At 43.7% G+C, this 24696-nt stretch overlaps 1 protein-coding gene across 1 annotated transcript; it reads right to left on the bottom strand.

The window, feature by feature from the left end:
• Positions 1-613: 613 nt before the first annotated feature.
• TM9SF4 (transmembrane 9 superfamily protein member 4) lies at positions 614-24611 on the bottom strand. Its single transcript, XM_037415648.2, has 17 exons — positions 24484-24611; positions 20519-20786; positions 19859-20036; positions 18182-18284; positions 17725-17777; positions 17423-17464; positions 16582-16823; positions 15758-15828; positions 15082-15214; positions 13865-13946; positions 13190-13265; positions 12057-12140; positions 10830-11005; positions 5927-5990; positions 5644-5763; positions 4979-5068; positions 614-4160 (listed from the first exon to the last, which is right to left on the bottom strand). Exons 1-17 carry the CDS (start codon positions 24520-24522, stop codon positions 4011-4013), a joined length of 1971 nt encoding a protein of 656 aa, XP_037271545.2. The 5' UTR covers positions 24523-24611; the 3' UTR covers positions 614-4010.
• Positions 24612-24696: the final 85 nt, after the last annotated feature.

Here is a 24696-nt window from a genome sequence, read left to right as displayed (position 1 = left end):
GGCTTCTGGTAGTAGTTGCTGCTATCGCTTGATAAGGTTGGCTTTACCGCGTTCAACCACGGCAATATTTTTCCGGTTTCAACCACAGTTCTTTGTCGCCATCTTTCAAAATTTGCCCACTATATGCGCCGCTATGTCCTCTACACAGGAACAGGTGCCTACAAAATCTGAAGAATCGGACTAATTTAGACCCAAGGCTCGAACAAAGGACGGAATCTGCCTCAAGGTTCAAACTTTCTAGCCATGGTGATTGCATGAAAGTGAAACTAGTTTTTATTTCTACATGACTGAATAGAAATCAAATTGTTCATAAACAAAAAAAACTGCTTTATGGCCCACTGCTAAGGGGAACACTTGGATGAAGCGCTTTCATATTGCTGGCCCCCTAACTCCAAGTGGATGTGAAAACATTGCTTGCATATGGCACTAGTCAGTCAAAGAAGGAGTCGGAGCTGTCAGTCACCTGTACGTAGTCTGGCAAATCTAAGCCATTATGCTTTTGCAAGGGAGTGAAACCCAGACACACTGCATGCAAATTCTCACTTCAACAGAGGTCTCACCTCTACACTGACTTCATTAAGTTAACATGGCACTCGAGAGCATATCAAGTGAATTCCATAGTAGTAGTGTGTTTAATATTCAGTAAATGTTTCAAAGGTCAGTTGCCCAAAATGAATGTACATTACCGTGATGAACTATCGATGCTTTGGTTGTAGTGTGGCGTTCCACATTGGACAAACGCCCGTCTTGACCCTACATAGGTGCTGCAACTTACTAAAGGGGAGCACACAACAAAAAGACAAGAGCACAGTTTTGGTCGAACGTTCCAAAGCTACTTTGCCGGTGGATGCAACGTTTCAGTTTCTGTTCACACGTAACCCAGCTGGTGCTCCAAAGCTGTATCCTCACCAGTCTGAGCCTCGCACGCTGCAAGCCACAAAACCTCCAACATGATTTCACCGGCCAAAGAGGCTTTAAAAAGCTTCCTAGAGTGGAAATTAAGCCACAAGAGTGAAGCTGTGCCCAGTCCAAGATGGTGGAAGCGACTGCCATCCTAGTCGGGGCAGGCTTAATGTTGTTCAGCAAATAAAAGGGTAATGTTTTTCTCTCACACCCTTTAAGATTAGTATGGCTAATTTTTCCTGCTCAATGCTGCTGAGATGTACTTATGTTAAAGTTTCACAAAAGAAACTGCATAGTCTTGTCAAATTTTTTTGGAGGTAATGTCATCATTACTCATCTCTATATGTTACTTTAATCAGAAATGATTTCTTATTTTAGAGTAACCTAGCATTCACATTAACAGAGCTTAACAACCTCACCTCTAAGCGGGCACCCCACTAAAGAAGCATTTTCAAAATATAGGTTGGGGCAATGCTGGTATCACTTTATACGGTAAAATGATGCCAGAGCTTCTACTCCAGTATTACTTTTTTAAGCCTCCTTGCATGGGCTAGACAAATGGTCTGGTTATGTTCATATTAGCTTCCAATCTTCTGACAAAAACTGCACATAGCGACACCATTCCCATCATTTGTTTTGCCATTTTAAACATGTCATCTGTTCTGTAGTTTAGAGAAGCAATGAAAAACGCCAAGGGAATCAGAAGTTTTCCTTGATACAAAGGAATATGTACATCATAAATTACAAAGTACAGAAGTCGATGCGTGTGAATAGTAATGAGGTTTTGCAAAATAAACAGCACCACGTAAGCACAAAACAAACACGCTGACTCATTTTGCAACATAATAAGACAATTGGAAAATATATATCTCAACAGTGCATTGCAGATCTTTAGCACTAGACAATAAAACAGCAAATAGTGCTTAATGTACCTAGAATATGATTCAGAGACCTAAGCCAGAGCTGCTGAGTCACTCACCAATATAGTTTGCTGGATATAGCTCCAAACACTTTGCCATCTCGCCCAAAAGTGCACCATACTACAAATTCTGACAGTCAAAACTAAGTGCTGCCCTATATTTTAAGTCCTCTGACGGTTATACTCTGCACAAAACACTTTTCTTTGGCCCAGGAAGCTGCTCGATTTGACTTTTCAGCACTGCATTCTCATTTCTAAATCCAAGTCAAGCCATTTCAAGACATCCGGGTGCAAAATCACTTTCCCTACAGATAGGCACTTGAGAGCATACATTACGGAAGTGCCTAGTTTACGACGCACGAGTCCTCTCAACTCACAGTACAAACATTCAGATTCAAGCGTTAGGGCACCGCGGACAGACTGCTGAAAAAGAGATGCTGGCAGACTAACCACGGATGTGTACAAAACTATTTTGGTATAAATGCCACAGAGACAAAGGGCTGCTTTCCCAGATGTGCGAAAAAAATCGGTAAGGGTGCAAGCTTCTTCACAGCCATCCTTCAGCTAAGTTGCAGAAAAAGGGTGTGGAAAAGTTCTATCCAGCGAATGTGCATGACAAAACAACAGAAGTTTTTCAAATAGATTTGATAACAGAGCCGTGAGAACTTGGAGTAGCAGTGCAGTGCATAAAAAAAATGGTAAGCAACATTTAACCAATGACTGAAACACTGAAAAATCAGGGTTACACAAAAGAAGGGCAGCAGTGTTTGACCAACTTCTTTTCTTGTATGTGTGTGGGGGGTGAGGTAATGGAAGTAAAAAAAAAATTAGTGCTTCATTAAAGAATCTAATCCTCCATGTTCAGCTGTGTTTGTGGAACTATAGCTGCGAAGTTGTGCTTTTAGAAAGCAAGTGACTAGTTGCGAAAAAAAGACATGTAAATGAAACAGCCCAAGCAATAAAAGCAAACACCAGAGCATCTGAATTCCCCATAGAGCTCTGGTTGCGCCACAGCCGACTAAATGTTGCAACTGGCAATGCTGACAACACCGATTTGAAGCAAGTCGCGAGCTATTACGGCAACGGAAATCTGAACGAAACGTGCAGCGGTCATTAGGGACAGCAGTCACAATAAGCCGTTACTCTACACTTTACAGAGAACAACCAGTGAAAACAACTCGGGCAAAAGACTTCAAAAAGCACAACTTAACGGCAGTGAAAAGACGCTAAAAAAATTTATTCATCACCCCTCCAAAGCTCCATCTGGGAAAGCAGAGACCGTGTTATACAACAGGCCTGCAGGGTGCATCAGCTGAGGCATTCGAAAACGCTGTCATCGGGAAGATCTATCGATACAAGCACACCTTCGATACCTTTGCCAAAACAGATTGCTAATTAATTTCGTTGAGGCTGGAAAACGCATGAAGCCACTTGTGCTGTAAGTACGCACCAAGTGCATTAGTTACGAGACACATTCTGTTTGAAGAAAACAAAACAGTAATAGCAAGGAATTCACGGCCACCGTGACACTACACCTGTGATGTGCTTTGCAACACGACGAGGTAGCGAATCCAGAATGAGCCCTTGGAAGTACACAAAGTCGAGAGCTTCTCGCTGTTTTTGCTGACTAGTGTCCAGCAGCTGGAAGAGACGGGCCGACGGCTAGACAAATAATGATCGCGACCAGTAAATACCACGAAAGTGGAGCTGTTCCGTAAAAGAAGAAAAAAAAACGGAATGAAGGAAGGAACAGTACAAAGCAAGCCGCAGCTAGTATTTGTCTCGCTCTTAAGCCATCCATTCATTGACATCTACGCGCAAAACGAAAACAAGCAACAGCTATGAGGATTCACACTGAAATCTGGAAAGAAAAAGAAAAACTGCACACTTCCCTCACCCGTACAACGTGCTTGTCACATTATGCACGTCCGTCTTATGCTTCGCGCTAAACTGTAGTCAAACCTTCTCGGCCATCTCTTGTCCTCCACATGAATGCACAAACACAGGCACACGCGCATCACACCCTCTCCAGTTTAAGAGTACTTTCTTTTTGCATTTTCTTCACCTCTTCCGTCCATTTCTCAAGAAACATGGAGGATTGGGTCGGTATTGGCGCACCCCGCACGATGCCGCCGGTACACGTGGACGCGCAGCGCAGGCGGTGGGCAAGGCACGTAATCGGCGCGGCTCAGTCTATTTTGACGGCCGCGTAGATCTTGCAGAGGAAGAAGTACGCAGCGTAGAAACCGATGGTTCCAGTCAGGAGCCAGAAAGTCAGTACCATGATGCACGTGTAGCCGAAGTACAAGAGAGTCGGAATGAACTCGGTGATCTCGAGCTGCAAAACAGTCAACAGACAGGTTCACTTCTCACGAAAAGTATGGCACCGGCGTTACTGCATATTTTCGATCAATAAGCCATAGTCAGTGCACCTGCAATCTGCTTCTAAAATGTGTCGCAAGAAGACAGACAAGAATGGGTGAATGAGGAGAGCCTCAGCTAGGACTTCACATGTTTTTTTAAAGAAGTCTCACCGTTAAGAGCTGCCATCTTTGGCAAAGTGTGTGACGCTTCCTCTACCGCCTACAAAACTCCCTTGTGTAGGTGAAGATTATAATCCCTCAGGACGGTAGAAGTTCTAACGGGCCAAGGGAGTCCTGTTACTCTCCTGGTTACCGTGACGTACAACCCAAAGAGAGTTCACCAGAATCTTTCCTGGTGCACAGGAACATGCCAAGAAGTAAGTATATACCATCCTGTCACAATAAATCTTTCTATTCACAGGAGTAAACACCTCTGTGAAAAGGAAGTTCCCAAGTTAAACAGTGGGGAGTTTAGGATGAATACACAGGGGAGTCTACACTAGAGATCCGAATTGATGGAGCTATATAATATTCAAGATCTAACTGCGATAGTTCCCTACAGGTGCTCTTAGGTACATTTAATTTCTAGTACTGCCTAAATACAGTGAGCTGTGTAAATCAAAGGGAGTTTGTAAACAAGGGTCTGGAGAGGAGTCCCAAGGCGCAGTTGGTAAACACCATCCCGTCAAAGCAGTATTTATTCATGATCCGACTCCCGACAGTGCAGTTTCGCAAAAAAAAAGGGGGGGGGGGGAAAATAAGTAAACAAATAAGTAAACAAATGTGTCATTACCTTGGTGGCAAAGTAGAATACGGCATAGGCAAACACGTAGAGTGCAGATCCGCCGGACACTATTAACGATCTCCACCACCAGTGGTAGTTCTGAGATGAAGATGACATGTTGTGTGGTGGGCACCACATGCAAAGAAAAGAAAGATGAGAGAGAGAGAGAGAGAGAGAAAAAAAAAATGTCGGTTATTAAAGGGGCCCTGCAGCCCCTTTTACGAGTACCTATGGAATGGATTAACCGAAGTGGCTTATTGCCTCAGGAATTCACCGTCGCAAACATATTTAGGTTGCGCCCAGTACGAACGTAATAACAAAGGTTTGTTGCACGCTGAAATTGCATTCTCCCTTCTCTCGCCCAGACTAAAGTGCTGGAAGCTAAGCAGGGAGGGCTGGCATGAGGCTTTTCTTCACAGCTTTTCTTTCACAGCCACCATGCACCCCATTAAAAAAAGTGTATGGCATATGAGAATAATTACAATAAAACTAATAAAATATGATAAGAACTTGTAATTTCGCACGTAGCAGATCCAGCAAGATAAAGCAAGGTCCAAATACTAAACATATCCTTTACTACTTCGCTTGTGTTATTACACTCTAAAGCTTGCTACTGGCATAGAAGAAGCGTTCAACGTGAAAATAGCGTGAAAACCACATTGCGGAGTACTTACCTCACCACAGAGCTGGAAATACACCATCACAATGGAGATCTGCGAGCAGGAAATTATGAGGATGATGAAAACGAGGAAGAGGAATCCAAACAGGTAGTAGAACTGGTTCTCCCACAGGGCCTGAAGAAGAGGGAAAAAAAAGGGGAGGGTGGGGGAGGAGAGAAGAGTTTTGCGAGAGCGTACAGTCGTGAGACAGGCAGGCACACACTGAAGCGGAGAAACATTTTCCAAGCGAGTGTGTTTCGCAAGACTGCCGATACAATGCAACGATGATCATACTCACGGAGAAGATGAAGAAGAGCTCAATAAACATGGCTCCGAAAGGAAGGATCCCTGCCATCAGTGTGCTGAAAAAGAGGGCAGACAAAGAAGGGCCGGGTTGAGTTAGGGGGCGCAACTGAAGCCGATACACGACGTGAAAACAAGCCTATTCCACTTTATTTCCTGCTGCCAGGTGACGCTCTCTCCTTAAACACCGGTCGTACCCCTACAAGAGCTCATTATATTCCGGTACAGGTTGTGACAAGGGCCTGAAGGTCGGTAATTACCTTTTTCAGTTTTCAGTTCTCGCCGAACGAATGTGTGTGAGTGAGAAATTGCGAGTACTAATGCAACTGAGGAAGAGCCTGCATGGACATGTGCTTAAGTGTGAATGAGTGCACTTCCAGTAACCTAAAGCTTTCACAGCTCGGCTCTTTTAACACATCAAGCAGCTGCTTCCAGATATTTACAGCATTTTCGGAGGGCACTGCATGAAGCGCGAGGCTCGTGAGGGAAGCGGTGTTGACATTTTAGGGTGTACACAGATGTTACTCTGAGGAACTAAAGGTTCTTCACATTAACTGTTGCGAGGGCTTGCAGTAGACAAACTCATGTCTTTTTACCATGTGGTGGCACTGGCCTGCGTGCTTATGCTCGCCAACCACTATTTCATGCCCATTTTCGCAAACTTATGCTAGTACTATGTAGATATAAAATGCCTAAACAAAACCTGTGCGCCCTGGCGCAGTACTATGTCCCGATCTGTCACATGCTTGAAAAATGGCAACTATTGTCACAGATATCCTGATGAACCGGCTTTGTGTTCTTTTTATGTGCCTTCTTTTACTGAACAAATTGAACTCGTTCAACCTCTCACCGTTGGTGTCGCTTCTATGAATAACTGTTTGCTCCTCTGCAGTCATTTGGACGTCAATGAAGTGAGAACGCCCATATTCTGTGACAAACTGCTGCCATATATGTTTTTGCAAACTTAGGCAGAGGCTTGAGAGAACTATTCAGTGCAGTAATGTACTGATTGTATAGTAGAGTAACGTGGTAAAAATGACCATGTGTATGGTACGTTGCACACTCAAACATCTTTATATCAAAGTTGAAGGGGAGCCACAACTAATTCATTATATCGATTATTTCGTTATATCGATTATAACAGTTTGTGGCAATGTATGCTCAGATGGAAGCACACCTTAAGAGTGCAAAGAAGGAAACCGCATCATGGCCCGATTTACCGCTACGCGACCACGCGTGCGATGGAAAATAAACACAGTTGAACCTCATTAATTCGAACGCGCTTAATTCGAACTTCCGGTTAATTCGAACTCAAGCTGTGGTCCTGTCAAAGCTATGTGTTTTGAACGTGAAAGCACTTGCGACGGTTAATTCGAACATACCGCGCTCCGAAAATGCTCTCAGCACCTGGGCAATCTCATGGCAGCACCTCTCAACGCTGCGCGCGAAGAAGGAAAAAACGAAAAGGAAAGAAAAGACTGTGGCGGATTGTTTGCTCTTTCTCAAATGCCGATATGCGAAGCGCCTGTGCCTCGCTTCTCCCTTTTCGTCTCTGAACATAGAGACCCTCCTACTTTGAAGGCCGCGTGCGGAGACAGAGGAAAAAAAAAAAAAGAAAGCTGTCACGGAGAGTTGGCTCTCTCTCTAATGCCGATCTGCTTCTCTCCTTGTGGAGACACTCCTCCTTTCTCGGTGCAGAGGGTAGCAGCGGAGACAGTCACTGCCATCGTTTTTAGAGTGTGTTGGCGCTGGACTTAGCCGCGTGCTACTATGCTTTGCAAACTGCGTGTGAAATCGATTGACTTGCTGTAAGGCAAACATGTGCAGACGTGCATCACCAATTACTTCAATTAATAACGGATGTCCTATTATTTGTGAATAAAAGTCTTCTGAAGCTTCCCCATCGTGTGTTCTTAAGTGAGAGGGAAATCGCTTTGCACTGCCGCACCGCTTCTTGGTCATGCGACTGACCGGCTGAGCGCTTTCTTAATCCTCTCCGCTGGCTGCGTGTGGAGGACTGCTCTCTCGGCAGCGCGTGGCGTGACTGTAATGTCGGCACGGGAGCTTTGAAAGAGCTGCGCTGAACGAGCGTCAAATTCCACAGAAAACGATATACAGTCGACTCTCATTAATTCAAACTCGAAGGGACCCCTGGATTTTGTTTGAATTATCAGGCTGTTTGAATTATCAGAAGTTCTCATATATGCGACTCTGGGTAAGGTGACAGCACAAATTATGATCAGACATCTATATTCACACTTTTAAGCATCTCTAGATCCTAACTACACAAAAACAGAGAGCGGTGCATGTATGGTCAACAAGTTTATTGACTATCTACTGCTGACTATACCTTTTAAAAAAATCATGGATGGTCAACTGCTTATTTGCCACATGCACATTTAGCACAAAGCTCTCGATGCCAGTAAGTGCTGCCAGTTGATTCTGAGAGTTTTCTGTTGTTGTCAGAAATTTTCTCACTTTAGCAATGTACTGGAAAGCCTGTGCAGTTGTCACATTTTCCACTTCCGGTTCTTCTTCACTTTCACTGCTGTGTTGTGCTGGCAGCACCTCTGCCACCAAGTCATCGAGTGTGTCCTCCCTGCACACGCACAGGTTATCATCAGTAGCTGCATAACTGTCGAGGTCGGCAGCTATGTTGTGCGCTTTTAGAGCAGACAGCACTTGGCTTTCATCGTCGCCCTCAGTCTGCAAGCAGTCAGATGAAGTGGCAATGCTGCAGCCAGGTATGCGGAAGGCATGCTCGAAGCAGTTCCTTATTGTTGCTGATGTGACAGCATTCCATGCGTCGGCGAGCATGCCCAACGATGAGAGTAGTGTGACACTGTAAGGCATGGAATTGTCCATACATATCAGCATTCTCTTTAGCAGTGTTTTCCGGTAATTAAGCTTCAAGCATTTGATTACCCCTTGATCCAGGGGCTGGAGGACAGCTGTAGTGTTAGGAGGCAGAAATTCAAGGCGAATTGCTTCCAGCCCCTCCACGTCGCCGTGCGCAGGGCAGTTATCAACAATGAGCAAAATTTTCCTTTTCGCTCGCTTCATTTGCCCATCCAGTTTGCGGAGCCAACCCTCGAACAAAGCTTGCGTCATCCAGGCTCGCGTGTTTCCGTCATATGCAACTGGGAGCGTCCGGACGCCTTTAAAGCACCTGGGACGCTTTGACTTGCCCACAACGAAGAGTTCTGGCTTGTGACTTCCGTCCATATTGGCGCAAACCATGACGGTTAACCGTTCTTTGCTCAGCTTTCCGCCAGTGCACCGCTCTCCCTTGCGACACAAGGTTTGATCGGGCAGGCACTTAAAAAACAGCCCCATTTCGTCGGCATTATATACATCAGCCGGGGAGTATTCAAGCAGCAGGCTTTGAAGTCTAGTCTGCCGCCAGTCAGAAGAAACAGCTTCATCGACCACTGCTGCTTCACCACTCACTGTTTTGAAGGAGAGACCGTGGCGTTCCTTGAACCGAGAAATCCAGCCATCGCTGCACTTGAAATCTTCAATGCCCAAGCGCAAGGAAAGTTCTTCAGCTTTCTCTCGTAGGATTGGCCCATTTATCGGTAAATTGGAGCTCCGTGCGCGCTTGAGCCAAAGAAGCACGGCGTTTTCGAGATCCGGGTACGCAGCTTCCCTAAGCCTTTTCCGATCGGGAGCGAAGCGGCTCGCGTTATTCTGCAGCTTGTCTTTGGCTTTCAGAATGGTTGTGAGAGTACTTTTGGTTATTCCATACTTCAGTGCCACTTCGGTCTTCTTTACCCCAGCGTCGACTTCTTGGATAGCGGCCAATTTCTCTTTTAGGGGTAGTGTCCGATATTTTCCTCGCGGTGACATGGTCGATCGAAAAATGCGCAGCATGTAAGAAAGACGGGCACACCTGTATGCATTCTGTGGGCAGGTCACGTGCTTCGGAGTCGGCCGGCGCCACCGGCACGCCGGAAAAGCAGAGATAAGCCGCAAGCCAGCTTCGTAACCACCGGGCCGTTTTTGTTTTTCGTTTTTTTTTCCACCGCGGCGCGGAATGCTGAGAAATGATTGTGTGGCAAAACCTTTTCCCTTGAAGTTTTAAGGCGCTTATTTTTCAATATCAGACTATTATGATAATCATAAGCACGCAAATTTTCAAATATTGCCGGCAAATCAGCAGAAATTTTCCGGTATGGACAGGCAGAAAGTACGAATTAACCGAATGACGAAGTTTGAATTAAGCGGCTTTTAAATACATTGAAAGCATAGCGAGCCAACCAAAATTTTGAATTTTGTATGAATTAACCGAAAGTTCGAATTATCAGAGTTTGAATTATCGCGAGTCTACTGTACTACTTAACGCACAACGGTCGTTTTTTTTTTTATAGACTATTTGACAGACTATTTTAGTTTGTTATATATTCATTCAACGGTCAATTTTACTTCATTACAATGAGGTTTAAAATGCATGGTTCTCAATAAAGCTTTCAAGGGGAATTTCATTTACTTCGTTATATCCCATTATCTTATAACGAGTTTTGAGTGATGCTGTATGCTACGGAGACAATTTAAATTCAAAGGATTCCTAAATCACTTCTCACGTCCTTATTTCTGAGGTGCTGTGTATTCACGCATCATAATTGCACTATGTGAGTGCTATGCGCTAAGAGAAACACCACCAGGAGTGTTGAAGGAGACTACAGTGAGCAAGTACTGACTAGCGCCACACCACTCGTACATTCCATCCCCAGTGGCAGAATGAATTAACTAGAACGGCATGATGCGGTGGAGATATCTGTAGAAGTAAGAAGTTTCAGTGGGCCGTGCTTCAGACAAGGCATTTAGCACGCCAGTTCAAACACTAAAGGCTAGGACAAGAAGTAACGCTGCAAATATGTGTGTCAAGCAGGGCTCACCAGAGGACTGGGTTCATGTACCAGACCTGCTCGGGCACCTGCCGAGGAATCTGGTTGGTGCGCACAGGGTGCTCGTAGGGCTTCTTGCGGTACCCGAAGAAGTACCCCAGGAACACCAGGGGCACTGAGATGCCGAACCAGAGGCACAGCAGCGCCACCATGGTGGCAAAGGGAACCTGAGCGATAACAGGAGATGAGTGAATTCGTTAGCTAAGGCCACAGAAAAAAAGTGACAGTGAATTTCAGGAGGAACTGTTGTGTCGTTTTATGAAACGAGGTCAAGGTGTAGGAGTACATGGAATATGTTATCACATTGCTTTAGGAGTGAACCACAAACATTACTCAAGTGTATTATTCAGGCTTATGTGAATATCCAAATGCTTCAAATATAAGAACGAGTATTACAGTATTTGAATTCACTTCAATCTGAACTTAAACTATTGAAAATTTTGTAACATTCCGAATGAAGCAATAGAATCCACATATGACCTTTTGTAAAGGTGGACTTTTTGTAAAGAGGAGCAACAAAATACACGGACTAAGATGAGACAAGGGCACAAGTTTCTGTTATCTGGTTTTGTGGCGACTACCCAGACAGTAAGTGTTGTCAGAAATAATCAACAGTTTTTGTATAATTCAGTTTGGAACAATTGCAAGCATTTTTATTTCTAAGATGCCTTCTTAAATGGAACTATGCTTCAAAATCAACAAACACTCCACTGTATCTGTTCCTCTGCATCAGTAGACTGTTTAGCCTTCGTTAGAACTTTAATTATAGTTTTTAAATCCCACTTTAAAGCACAAGAAGTTTTTTCACTAGTACAGCCTGAAAAAATACTTTTATTTTAATCTCTTTGAAATGAGGTCTTCATAAATTGAAATTTGCTTCTTATACAATAGCTTGGGACATTAAACCCCACATACCTATCTTCTTATACAAATATCCACATTAATAATGTAGATTTGGGGTTTCTAAATTTCAGAACGATACGATTGTGAAGGTCGCCAAATTGTTGGGCTTCAGATTACCTGTCAAGCTAATGGGTCCACTAATATGGCATTACAACCAGCTTAAAAATGGCAACTTAGAAAAAGAGTCTATGCATGGCAAGAAATCAAGTGATTAACATTGAGAAGCAGAAATTGTTCTAAAATCTGCAACATGAGTACTAGAGGCCAATGCGATACACACAAGGGCCTAAATAAAAACTCTGAAATCTAACTCACCGCTCCTGAGGAGTGCTTTCCCCAGATGAAGAAATTGAGGAAGAAGCACGTTCCAAACACTATGCCTGGATACAGGATTGATGTCTGCGTTGAAGAGAAAAAGACCGCGTGAATTTCATGACAAAACGTAGCAGCGTATCTGAACGTAAACTTGAACAAGACACGCACAAAGCACCAAGATCCGCCCAAATATCGTGGATATCAATCAGCTAACCAGCTTTCTTGCGAGCAAAGAACGAGTGCAAAATGAAGCAAACCGCTTGCCAACGGGTGTAAGGCCAGTCGGTGGCAAAGTAGATGCATAAAACAAGAACTGCAATAGCTGAGGGTAAGGGTCTCGATGTCTTTCTGAACAAATTCGTTCATTTACTACTCACTGAACGCTGTGGTCTTCTGGCAACTCATGCTCGTTCAAACCTCTTCGAATCATCCTCGTTCAATTGCTACAGTGGCGTGTCAATGTTTTTTTACATCTGCAGGAATGATGACATTACTATCTCGCTATATGTAAAACACAAACTGCTCTACAGAAAAAGTTTCATAAGTTAAACAATTCCTGAAAAATTAGTGACCTGTTTAGCAATGCAACACAGAAAAATGCAAGTTCTGTGGTTTAATGCGCTAAAACAACAAGAACAACAACCTGATTACGAACTCCGAAATACTTTCAACTACCTTGGGTACAAAGCATACCCCTATATAAGAGAACAAGGGTGTTTCTGCATTAATTTTTCATCAAAACCTGGCTGCTGCAGCCTATATTTGATACTGTGATTGAAAGTTGGAGACATGGCCATGGCGACATGATGTGACCTGACCTCACCATGTTGCAAGGCGGCGATGGAACATTAGCACTAACGGGCGCTGATTCTAAGTCAATTTTGATTTCGGCCTATCAAGAACTCTGTAATACCAAAAGGCATTGCATATGCCAGAACAGGCTAATATGCACAAAGTAGCTGCAGTTGGGCTAACTGCGCTGAAAAGGTTTTGGTTAATGCAAGCCCACCAACCGCTATCTTATGGCCCCTGCGGGTGACTGCAGATAAAAAATCAATAACCCGCCGATAAAATTCTCTGGTGCAATCTCGCCAGGACAAGCAAAAACCCAGACAAGAAGCAAAATGTATTACCAGAAAGGCTGCTTTCCTCCACTGGACACCCCGCAAAGTCTTGTACAAGCGCGCCGAGAAGTAGCCGGCAAACAAGCTGTTGGGCAGAGAGTCGCAAGTTACAGGACGGTAGAACAGTCAACTTGTGCTTCGTAAAAAAGCAAGGCAAAACCAAAGCTTGATTGATTGATAAGTCAATCAATCACTCAATACTATTTTTGTAAAAGAACTAAGGGGATAATAACATTTCCAAGCTACAGCATGGTTAAACCCTACAACACACAGAACCATTCAGTCCAGCAGGGCACTGCCACTCTTTGCAGGCGCATGTACAGGGTCATCCACACAAAATAGAAATGCCAGATTAGTATAAAAGAGTTATCAACCTAAGTTTGGCAAGAGTCCAGCAAACTGTAATCTTTAATGATGCCTGCCCAAACAGAAACACATCTGGCAACTACCGTGAACCCTAGGCCATCCTCTAGTAGCCACATTTTCTGTACAAGGCAATTCTCAAATGCAAAACATCTTAAGACTGGCTTTATCATTGATAAAAAAAAGCTACTTGATGAAAACAGCACGACAAGTACATTTTTCATGCAATAAATGGCACGACGTAGCTAATTAGCCCGTGATCCAAGGGTCCAAATGGACCCATTGTTCTTAAAATGATGGACCCAGCATTGCCAAACTCACCCCATGAAGACGTAGAGGAAGATGGCGGCAGTCATCAGGGCTCCCCGAGACGCTGGTGACAACATTCCCAGCATGGCGAAGACTACAAATAAAAAGATAGCAAGGCACTTGACAGAAGAACAAGCTGTCTTACATTTCTGGGCTGAATTGCTCTGAAAGCTAGCGCTGTTAAGCAACCCCAGCACAATTCATGCAACGCATATCGAGATACAGGAATCTTTCAGGTTCCGAGAAAACTTTGCAAAATAAAAAAACTATTTGTACTCTACAGTGCACCTGAAAGTAAGATTGTAATAGCAAAAAGAATCTTGATGTTAACTGGATAGATTAGCTGAGCGAAATGTTTGCCCACTATTGCAGCTTCAAAACCATTAAGGAATGAGAGAAAAGTAAAAAGAGAGCACTCTTACAAACAGCAAGTGACTAAAGTGTAACCACCTTCAAATTAACAGAGTCGAAGGTGGAGCTACGTGACAGTGGCAATAAACAAAATGCCTTAAAACATGCTGTACTGGCTGAAACAATGCATGTCATGGGAGCTTGCACATTTGAGCTGGCAACACTTCACTAGCAGACAATAACTGCTAATGAACAAACACTTGAAGAAATATTTATATTCACACAGACCAAAATAATATATAAAGAAAGTGCTAGAAACGGCAAATGGCAGCTTAGAAGCGCAGGTAATTCGAATATTTTCCAAGAAAACTTGCCACGCCGCATTTTTTCATCCATTACTAAATGGCCTGTGGAACCCAAGTAGAACACGAGAAGGCTTGCCATAGCCTTTATACCATTTGGAGTTATTTTGGTATTATTATCTGAGGACTGCGATTCATTTTGTTTTTTAAACTTGAGCCTGAATTTCATGGGCACAGCTTGCTGCGGACAAAAAGTGAAGAAATGCGTCCTTGCTTTGAAAAAAGTAAGCACTACATGAAACGCTGTACTTGATACTACTGTGCAATTATCATTTTATCTTCTGTAGCAACATTGCGCATCACCAAGAGCACATTTTTTTCCCTATTTTTTCCAGCTCCCTTCAATACGAGCTAAACTAATCTCTGGTCGCAAGCCTGATGCTACGTAGAATGGCTATCTTTTTTTATGTGCCCTAATATTTAACAGCTCTGTCATATCAAATTTATATCTCGGTGCTCATCATGCAACAAAATTCGCTAAAGTGTATTGGGAATTCACAATTTCTCTTCACTCACCGATTGTGATAAACATCATGAAGAAGATCTGAATCCCACTGCCAACAACGGCGACGAAGAGCTTGGGGTACTGAGGAGGACGAAAGACGTCGCCGTGGACCAGTTTCCAGCCAGTCTCCTCCATCGCGTCTTCCTGAGCAAAACAAAATCAAAACAATCAAAGTATATGAAATCACTGTATCCCATAGATATGGAGAGCGCATTCCAATTTTTGATTAATACTGAGCGGACTACGTAAAACGCTAAAAAGCCTCCGTCAGGGACGACACATCTCCAATTTGATGCGAACTCAGGTCGACAACGCAAAACTGTGGTAGACGGTTTATCACTGTACACTAAAACCTCACTTTAGCAACCCCGGATATAACGAAATATCGGTTATAAGAAAGTAAATGACGAATAGTCTTGCAATTGATCTAGTGTTAGGAATGCACCTTTATAACAAATTTTCGGATATAACTAACTTATTTTTATGTAAGATGCAACTTCATTATAATGAGGGCTGAGTGTACTTTGATGATCTTGATTTGAAAAGTTTCAGTCCCGTTTCAAGTAAACATATCACATTCTTTCTCTTTGCTATCATCATCATAACCTGCCACGTTCTCTTACATGGTGTGCACCAAAGTGTAACACCATAATGTTACGTTTGAATGGCAGCCAAGCGGGCGCTCACAGAGTCTTCATCTTTGTTGTATCGGGCAATGTCCCTTCGCAGCGTCCGAACGATGATCATGGTCAGCATGCCTGAAGCAAACGAGAAATAGAAACAAATTAATCAACAATCATTATGGCTTGTCCCACGAAACTAGCACACAAGGCAATCCTGGCGCTAGTGTCCATGAAAGGAGTGACTAGTGTACCTATTCGATTAGCACGAGAAATTTCTTAAATTTAATTTCATTTACACAATGCTGTGATAGAATGACCAAGTAGGGGGGCATAACACAGCCTAAATGAAAGAATAAACGAAAGTAGGGGACATAACATTGCCTAAATGAAAGATTAATTAAACGAAAGTATGGAAAGAATCAACACGCACTAAAGCAATAAAACACAGTACAATAGATAAACATAGTAAGATATCATAATGCTAAACTAAAAAAATGTATGCAATGTAAGACAGTCAGAATAGCTTGTTCTATATGACTGTGACCAGAAAGATAACGTAGTTACTGAAGTCATTTATCGAAACAGTGGTTGCCTAGAGTAGTACAACTTCTATAATTTGAATTCACACAATTCGAATCAATAGATGATTGAAGCTACGTGGCTTGCTGAACAAAGTCGTCTCTACTCAAATACAGATAGACTCCCATGAATTTGAACGCAACTATTAGCCGAATCTCGCACGCTACAGGCATGTTCATAAAAATATTCAGCATAAATCAAGTGCTTGATCAAACACACTCAAATTTTACCACTTCGTTCATGAACGCATGAGAATGTCCTTCCTGGCCTCCTTATCTTTAGCATGAGGACAGGGGCTGGACGCCTCACCCGAGAGGAAGAAGACAACGATGACTGAGTTGACGATGGAGAACCAGTGGATCTGGACGTCAGTCATGGCCAGGTAGGTGTCCCACCGGGAGGCCCACCGGATGCTGCTCTGCTTCCACTCCACCTCGTAGCTGAAGTACAGGTCCGTGATGCCGTTCTCATTCACCTCTTGCTTCTTGGCCTGGCTCGGGTCAAACTCGCAGAAGCCACCCTTGTGGAACTTGATCGAATCCTTGTGCACGCTGCACGTAGCAAAGATACATGAAAAAATACATCATAAAAAATTAAAGCCAGCTCCACGACAGGTAAATCGGAGTACACAGCACAGCTGGCAAGCAAGTGCCACCATCTTGTGAACAAACGCAAGGTGATTTCTTTCTGCCACTTTTATTTCTTTTTCGTTTCCCTCTACAACTATTACTTTCTTTTAATTTTTCTCTATCACTTTCTACATTGCACACTTTCCTTCCTCCCCTCTTGCTAACCCTCACATAACTACTACTCCTCACTCCCCCCCCCCCCTATACTATATGATGCATTGATGCATGGCCATGCATAGTATATTATTGTATGACATAATACTATACTGCACGCGGGAGTCACTTGGCACATACCCACTTCCTGCTGTGGCTGATACACTCCGTGTTTTCAGAAACGAGAATCTTCAAGATCATTCTTCAAAACCACTTTAGCATTTGGCTCTAGCCTTAGAAGTGTAAGAGTGTGTAAAAGCACTTTGTGCAACCAAAGCCTCCTGTGGAGCGAATGATTGATAATGTAGAGAAATGCTGTTAAAGTGCGATTGAGTGAGTTCATATACTAGTATAACTAGAACACAAACCTCTTGGTGGCCACTTCAAAGCCGACAACCCTGAAGTGCTCGCTGCAAAAGAAAACGGATCGAGGGAATTAGAACATGAAATAAAAAATATGATTTACGTTTTCAATTGAAGAATTTCGAAAAAAAGACGCTCGAAATACTACACTCGTGAAGTTTATCCAGACCTGAAGGTGCCGAAAGGCAAATCATATTGCAAACGTATGCACATTTTCTGCATTGGTAGTTTTGGAATAAAACATTCCAAATGAACTAAACGCACAGGAAGTGGTGCAAATCAAGGTGGCACATCTCAGAACACTTACTTGTCCTCGGTGTGATAGTACAAAGTGAGTTTCAGGTGGTTGTTGATGTATGGCTGCAAGGCAAAATATAAATAGGCATCAACTGTTGCAGTTACTATTACTTTAGTAAGGCATAACCATAATACTACGTTGAACATATCTGCGCCAACATCGCAGCACAAGACTACTTAGCGTGCCTGCAAAACCATAACAAAACGCTAAAATTTTAAGTGGATGCACTTCAGGCATGTGTGCTTGTCATATATACATAGAAAGTATGCCCCCCCCTACCTACACACACACAGAGAAACAAAGCTAATGTACATGCAAGCAATGGCCCCGACACACACAGAGAAACAGACCTAAACATGTACACGTAAGCAAAAGTACCGAACAAAACACAAACACCTAGGTACAAAGACAAGCACAAAACAAACTTTTTTTCTGCTAAAAGAAATAAAAATGAATAAAGTAATACCTTGTCATTCTCTATAAATCCAAGCCGGTAGCCATGTTCATAAACCGGCTGACTGCTGTCAAATGATTCGAGACGTGTCGCGCATGGCATGTTGTCTGCAAGCCTGCAATGTGAACAGGAAAGGAGGGTGAAAACATTCTCAAGAGTTTTGTTTGACGTGAAACTGCTGCTTTATCTGGCGATTGTAACTCGGATCGAATCGCCATATGATGCGGTGGGACATCGTGTCTACACATCTGTGCACTTTAGCTTTGTCGCTAACAGCTCGCTTACTTGACTAGGCAGCTTACCAGGCAGAGTTAGACGGGAGGGGATGGGGGAGGCAGAGCCGTGAAAACGTGTTGTTAAAGAAAGTAAACATACATGTGACCATTTTGGCAAATCGAACATTGCAACTGACATCAATGAAAGTTTCGAATTGGGTGTAGTCAGATATGGTCGTGAAAAGTCCGATACATGGTCGTGAAAAAGTACTGTAAGTGCTCCTAGGTGGGCATGCTGAGGTTGAAGAGCATTCTAATGAATGTGGCAGGACATGTGATGAGTTAGTGAAATTACACATGTACCTGCTGGAGTATCTGCGAGAATCAGTGATAACGGTTAATACTGGAAGGTTTAACATAACTGCAGCTGTGCAGATGTACTGGGACTAGGAGTACTGAGGCGTTTGGCTTTTAAGCCAACTGAACTGGGCGGGACAGGCTGGCTAAAATGAAAATCCCGGACAACGCTAACATAGTCCAGTTTAAGATGTAGGAAAGTCTTGCAGGCAGAATAGATGAGACTGTTAGTGCACAGTTGAGTTAATTTCACTTACGTGCGACGTCCACGTGCGGGATTTAGAAGAGTGAGTGTCGAGATATTCGACAGTGTTTGTTTGGGTTAGTATAGAATGATCATTGAAAAGAAAAAGTCAATGCTAAGGGTGTTATTTAAAATAATTAAGGAATTTCAAGTAGCCATGATATGATGATGAGGCATGCTGTAGTGATTCGAGGCTACTTGTGATATCACTCAATCCATCAATGAAGCGAGACCTCATTTCACAACCGTCATACCACTCATCGCGCATTGATCACCAGCATAAGGTTGCCATTCCGTTTTGCCGCACCAAATTCTTTTCAGCAGCCTTTTTACCGAAAACAGCCGCCGATTGGAACCACCTTCCCTCTTCCGTTGTAACAATAACAGACCCTTTGTTATTCAAGACTGCAATTTCTCAGCAATGTTTGTAACTATACGCAGTTTCCATTATCTATCTTTGTCTTGTATGTGCTTGAATTCTTACGTATACATTTTTAGTTGATTTATGTTGCCTTTGTGATTTGCGCATCTGACACTTGTTTCTTTTCTTTGTCTTTTTTTTTTCTTGTGTGTTATAAAATGTTGTACCCACCCCCTCTGTAATGCCCTACGGGCCCTGAGGGTATTCCAATAAATAAATAAATAAATAAATAAATCACCTGGGTTCTTACACTTCACCGCACATTAGATCTCGGTACCCGGGCAACATTCCTGAATTTATTTCGCCTCAGTCAAAATGTGCACGGTGGTGGTGGAAAGAGAGTGACGATGTCTTTCTAAAGTTAAGTGATGTCAACTTTTTAACATAGTACAGAGTAAGCATACTATGACATAGTAATTTAAGATGTCTCAAACAGGTGTGCAGCCACTCACAGGTGGACGAAGTACTGATGCCGAATGCGCTGTGCGGCAGTCTGCGAGTCCTCCAGCTGCCACGAGATGGGCGGTGGGTCAGTGTCTCTGATGTGGCACAGCAGCTTGCACTTCTGGTCCACCGCCATGTGAACCTCGTAGGGCGTGTTCACAATACGGTCCCCACGGAGGACCTCTCCTGCGAGCCACGTCGTAGAGCGACGGAGATGAGCTGTCACTAACCACTCGCTCTCCAATTCCTAAAGTTCCGAAGCTTGACTATGTTCGGAGCTACATATGGAATTGTCAGAATCTTAGTTGCCGAAAAAATTCATCCTGGTCCGGGGTTCGATCCCGGGACCAACGTCTTTCCGGGGTGGTCGCTCTGCCGATCGAGCTAACCAGGACGCTAGCAATTGACAGCGCGAGTGCGAATTCATTAACAGATCTAGGCAAATGGGCGCAAGTATTGCAAATGAGTTCTGCGGAAACCCGCAAGGTGGCGGAAGGGTTGAGAAAGGGAAAGAAAACAACCACCCATTTGTAGCACAAAGCCACAAGGATATATTTATACACACGGTGATGCAGGTGGGTTTGCCACTGAAAGAAAGGCAACTAGTACGCTAACCGCCCCACCATGCATGCGATTTCAGCCGTGAGAATGCTCATCCCCCTGCTCACCGAGATTCTCAGACTTGTAGTTGAGCGTGCCGTTCTTGGGCTTGCAGAGGTTGAGCGAGTAATAGGCGTATGGCAGCTGCGTCAGCGTGCTGGTCATCTTGACGGCCTTCACCTCAATGGGCTGACCCCGGCTGAACTCCACCGGCGCCACGCCGGGAACGTAGAACGTGTCTGCGCAGCCTGTGAACAAGCTCATCAGCAGCCACAGGGCTAGAAGCCTGCCGGACGACGCCAGGATGCTGCAACGGCCGGCTCTACCCATGGCTGCCTGTGAGAGGTTGATTTGTCAACGGATTGAACTAAGGTTTCACCCGATGGGCCTGAAATGGTGCTGCGTGCAACAAGAAAGTTTGTCTATCCTCTCTCTCCTCTATTAATTTGCTTCCCTTTTAAAGGGTGTGGGAATAAGTTTGTCGGTCCGACTTCATGACTGCAAAACAGCGCGAAAAATGAAGACGCAGAAAGAGACAGACGGGACCAAGCGCTAACAATGAACAACGCGTTTATTTGTGCAAACACAAACATATATGTTTTTCACAGTTAGAGGTGAGGAAGAGTTTCTGAAAATGTGTATGCATCCCAGCTTATCTAGAACATGAGCTGGACACGATCGGCAACCAACAAGGAGGTTAACTATTTACACTCTTAAGCACATGTTCTAGATAGGGTAGGACACGTGTCCTTAACACTCTGCCACCCCCCTCCCCTTTTTTGGAAGGAGCATATATTTGTGTTAGCACAAAAACACACAAGCACGGTCCTATCCTTTCTGTGTCTGTTTTTCGCACTGTGTTGCAGTCACTATTTTGCTTCCCCACTCACTTTCTGGTAACACTAAGCCATGCTCCCAGATGGCCTCCAAAAACAAGAACCGCTTTTCTCCTCACAATTAGCAAGCCTACAAGACGAGCTGCCTTGATGTGAAATGCTCGTTTTTGTGTGTGTGTGTGATATTGTCGGTTTGTGGCTTGCAGCACCAGCACATGGCCCACTGAGCTGTCTAGCCTATTCACCAATACTTTTGCGATAACATGCAACAGCTACCCTCAAGTTTTCCACAAAAACTGCACAGCTTTAGGTTGGAACTATGAAGTGGTCCTAGCAATTTTGGTACCATAGTGTCAGCACCCAAGCAATTTTCACATGTTATCCACTAGAAGAGACAAACGGAAAGGTAATATGTACTAACATATTGATTATTCTTTAGACAGTCTGCACATATTAAGGAATTGAACCTTAAGGGCGCAGCTGCTGAGGAACAACATCAAGCATCATCAATTTTTAAACACTCTTAAGTACCTCTTTTTTTCATTAGCCACATTCCCATGTATTGTCTTGTTATTTCTTCAGATTAGAGACTTCAGTACTTGCAAATTAAGGAACAGATCAATGATGAAACAACTGTACATGAAAGCATTTACTGCCAGTGACTTGAGAACTCCCATTTCTCACGCGCGTCTTTCTACAGACCGTGATTATTTGCAGGAAAACATTTAAAAATTTTATAATAAACCATGCCATTATCACATGCAATGTTTCCAAAGCCTTCAACTAAAAAAATTGTGCATTTTATTGAAGTTCTGATTTCGACCTGTTACTATTCCTTTTTTTTTAATTGAATCAAAATCATTATAAGGTGCGCTATCGCGTTTCTACGGCTATTAAAGGTGGCCATTGCAGCTGAGATCAAACCTGCAACTTCCAGCTTGGCAATGCCCTGTTTGACTATGAGCCAACTTTGTGCGTAAAAAGCAATTAATATCCACCCACGTATGACATAAACTGAACACACACTTCCTGCATGCATCTTTTTATAACGTGAAATGCAAAGCATGTAATAAAGGTTGTGTTTGATATATTACAGAGAGGATATATGCTGTCGACTGCAGATCCCCGGATGGTAGTCATGTGCGTTTTCCATGCATCTTTTACATATGCAGCCATTTTTGTTATATTTTTGTTCATTTACAACAAATGTGCTCTTTTAACACACACTGGTACTGAAACCTTTGGCTACCGCTTTTCATGAAATCAAGAAAACAAAGACATTTCAAACAAAGCCAAAGCAATTCAGCTTCCAGAATATCCCAGTTTCACAAGGAAACAAAAAAAAATGAAAAAAATTTAGAAATGAATTATTCAGAGCTGCACATGAAAACACTGCCAACTGAACCGAGCGAGTGCAGCAAATCCACAAAGCCAGCTGTGAACTTTTCCGCACAGACAATGCCAGCAACACAAAAAACTTGCACAGCTTGTACAGCCACAACAATGAGTGCCCCTCGATATATCCAAGAGTATTTTTAATCTAGTTTTGGATGAAGCCAAAGTTCAGCCATGGCTTCGTCAAGACAAAAGTTGGACACACGGATGAAAACATGTTTCTCATGATAAATGTGAGACGCTTTTATAGACTTAACCAAAGTGTATAAGGCCCCCGAGTACTTCGCACGGTCTCTACACTGGTGATACCAGTATTAAGCGCTGCTGTACATGAACCAACTTATTTATGCGAGACAGAAATCTCAAGGTGAATTCGCATGGTTTGGTCACAGAAAAGCAAGACGTGCACAGATGACGAAAAAGTTTTCTGTCACAAATGTGACATTTTCTTTACAGAACTGATCATTGCCTTCAAGTACGCCATGCCCTTTCTGTAGTGGTGATGTCAGTATTAAATGAAGCTGTAGATAGACTAACCTAACCGGGACAAGAACCTCCCAAAATGAATTCATGCAGCTTGGTTAGACGAAGACACGTCATACAGAGATGATAACAATACCAGTAACAAGTGTGACAAGTTTATCACCACTTAACCAATGTATGTAACTCCCACAACACTTTTTGGCTTTCGCAGAAGCGAGACACGGGATATCGTAGTAGTCTAAAATGAAGTGAAATCTGACAGGTATACACTCGCCGACATGACAGTCACCAAAGAGGTGATCAGTAACTACCGTTCGAAGACATCCAACCTGCGACCAGAAGCTCTACAAACAAATTTTTTGAAGCATTAAAGATCATAATGCCGTATAAATTTCGTGCAAACCGTGGCTTATCGCGAAACTTCTCGTTTCTTGCGACTGGTGCCACAGGTGGAAGACACGGTGAGACATCGGAGCAAGCTAACGCTGCGACTTCACGTCGAAGGTTGTTACAAACAGGCAACGGGTGTTTTACAACCTGCGAAACCAACGCCTCGCTATTCAAACTACGTGCAGTCTTCACGTGAAGTGGGCTTTAGTGGTGACGCGTTGAGCGTTGTCGATCAACACACGTAAACACTACACGTTGTGCCGACTTTACTGCGCAATCGGGGTGTTCTTCGAGTAGCGAATGCTCCATTATGCAAATACCGTATAACAAAGGCGGCTGACGGTTGGTTTCAGTATCGGCGCTGAAGCGGACAAAACTGAAACAGCTCCCCGCGATCGCTTTAGCCGCTAACTTCAAATCGCTAACTGATCTGTGCACGGCGTCGACGGGAGGTTGACAAGCCTTTGAAAACGCACGGTAGCCCGAAGACCAGCTGCGAATCTATGATGGATCCGGCTGCACGCATTTTTTTCGTATATTTTTCGCTGCTACGTCGAGTTTCATAAGGTGCGTAGCCGTCAGAAAGACGATACGGGCGCGACTATGCCGAAGTGTCCGCATCTACGAACTCTGTCGTCGCTTTGAGGTGGCGTCGACAATGAGGAGTACAGCGGAGATCGAGAAAAAGCTGCTTTAGGAGCGCGTCGTCGCCCAGCTAACAACCCAGCTCGTCGCAGGCGGTTCACAGACCAAGGAGCGACGCTCCATACAAACGCGATCACAGCCGCCTACACGCAGTACGGGGGCTTACCGCAGCCGTTCGAGTGAGACGATACTTAGATTGAGTCACGGTGGACAATGTATCGTCACAGTGAGCTCATTCTGACGAAGAATTAAATGGTGGTTCGGGCGCAAAGTTGTGCACTCACCGATCGGCACAGAGTAGACGTCGCCATGCTAGGAAACATGGGGGAAGTTACGTCATCGACGATTGAAGCGCGCACAGGTGGTGCGTTGCGGCGTTGTGACAGTCGTGTATAATATTGCTGTTTCAGAGAAGTTTTATTTAACCAATTTATAAGCAATTCAAGTTGTTGAAATTTTATTACTGAGGTTTTACACGCAGGCTGCCGTAACTGAAG

Source organism: Rhipicephalus microplus, chromosome 9, assembly GCF_043290135.1.
Source record: "Rhipicephalus microplus isolate Deutch F79 chromosome 9, USDA_Rmic, whole genome shotgun sequence".
Classification (NCBI taxonomy): Eukaryota; Metazoa; Arthropoda; class Arachnida; order Ixodida; family Ixodidae; genus Rhipicephalus; species Rhipicephalus microplus.
This window is presented reverse-complemented; position numbering and strand designations above follow the sequence as displayed.

Coding starts and splice junctions, on each gene's coding strand:
- TM9SF4 (XM_037415648.2), bottom strand. CDS start 24,522: ATGTTTCCTAGCATGGCGACGTCTACTCTGTGCCGATCG. Junction 5,991..10,829: donor TACATGAACCCAGTCCTCTG/GTGAGCCCTGCT, acceptor CCTCTTTTTCAG/CACACTGATGGCAGGGATCC. Junction 4,161..4,978: donor TATTCTACTTTGCCACCAAG/GTAATGACACAT, acceptor ACTGTTTTGCAG/CTCGAGATCACCGAGTTCAT.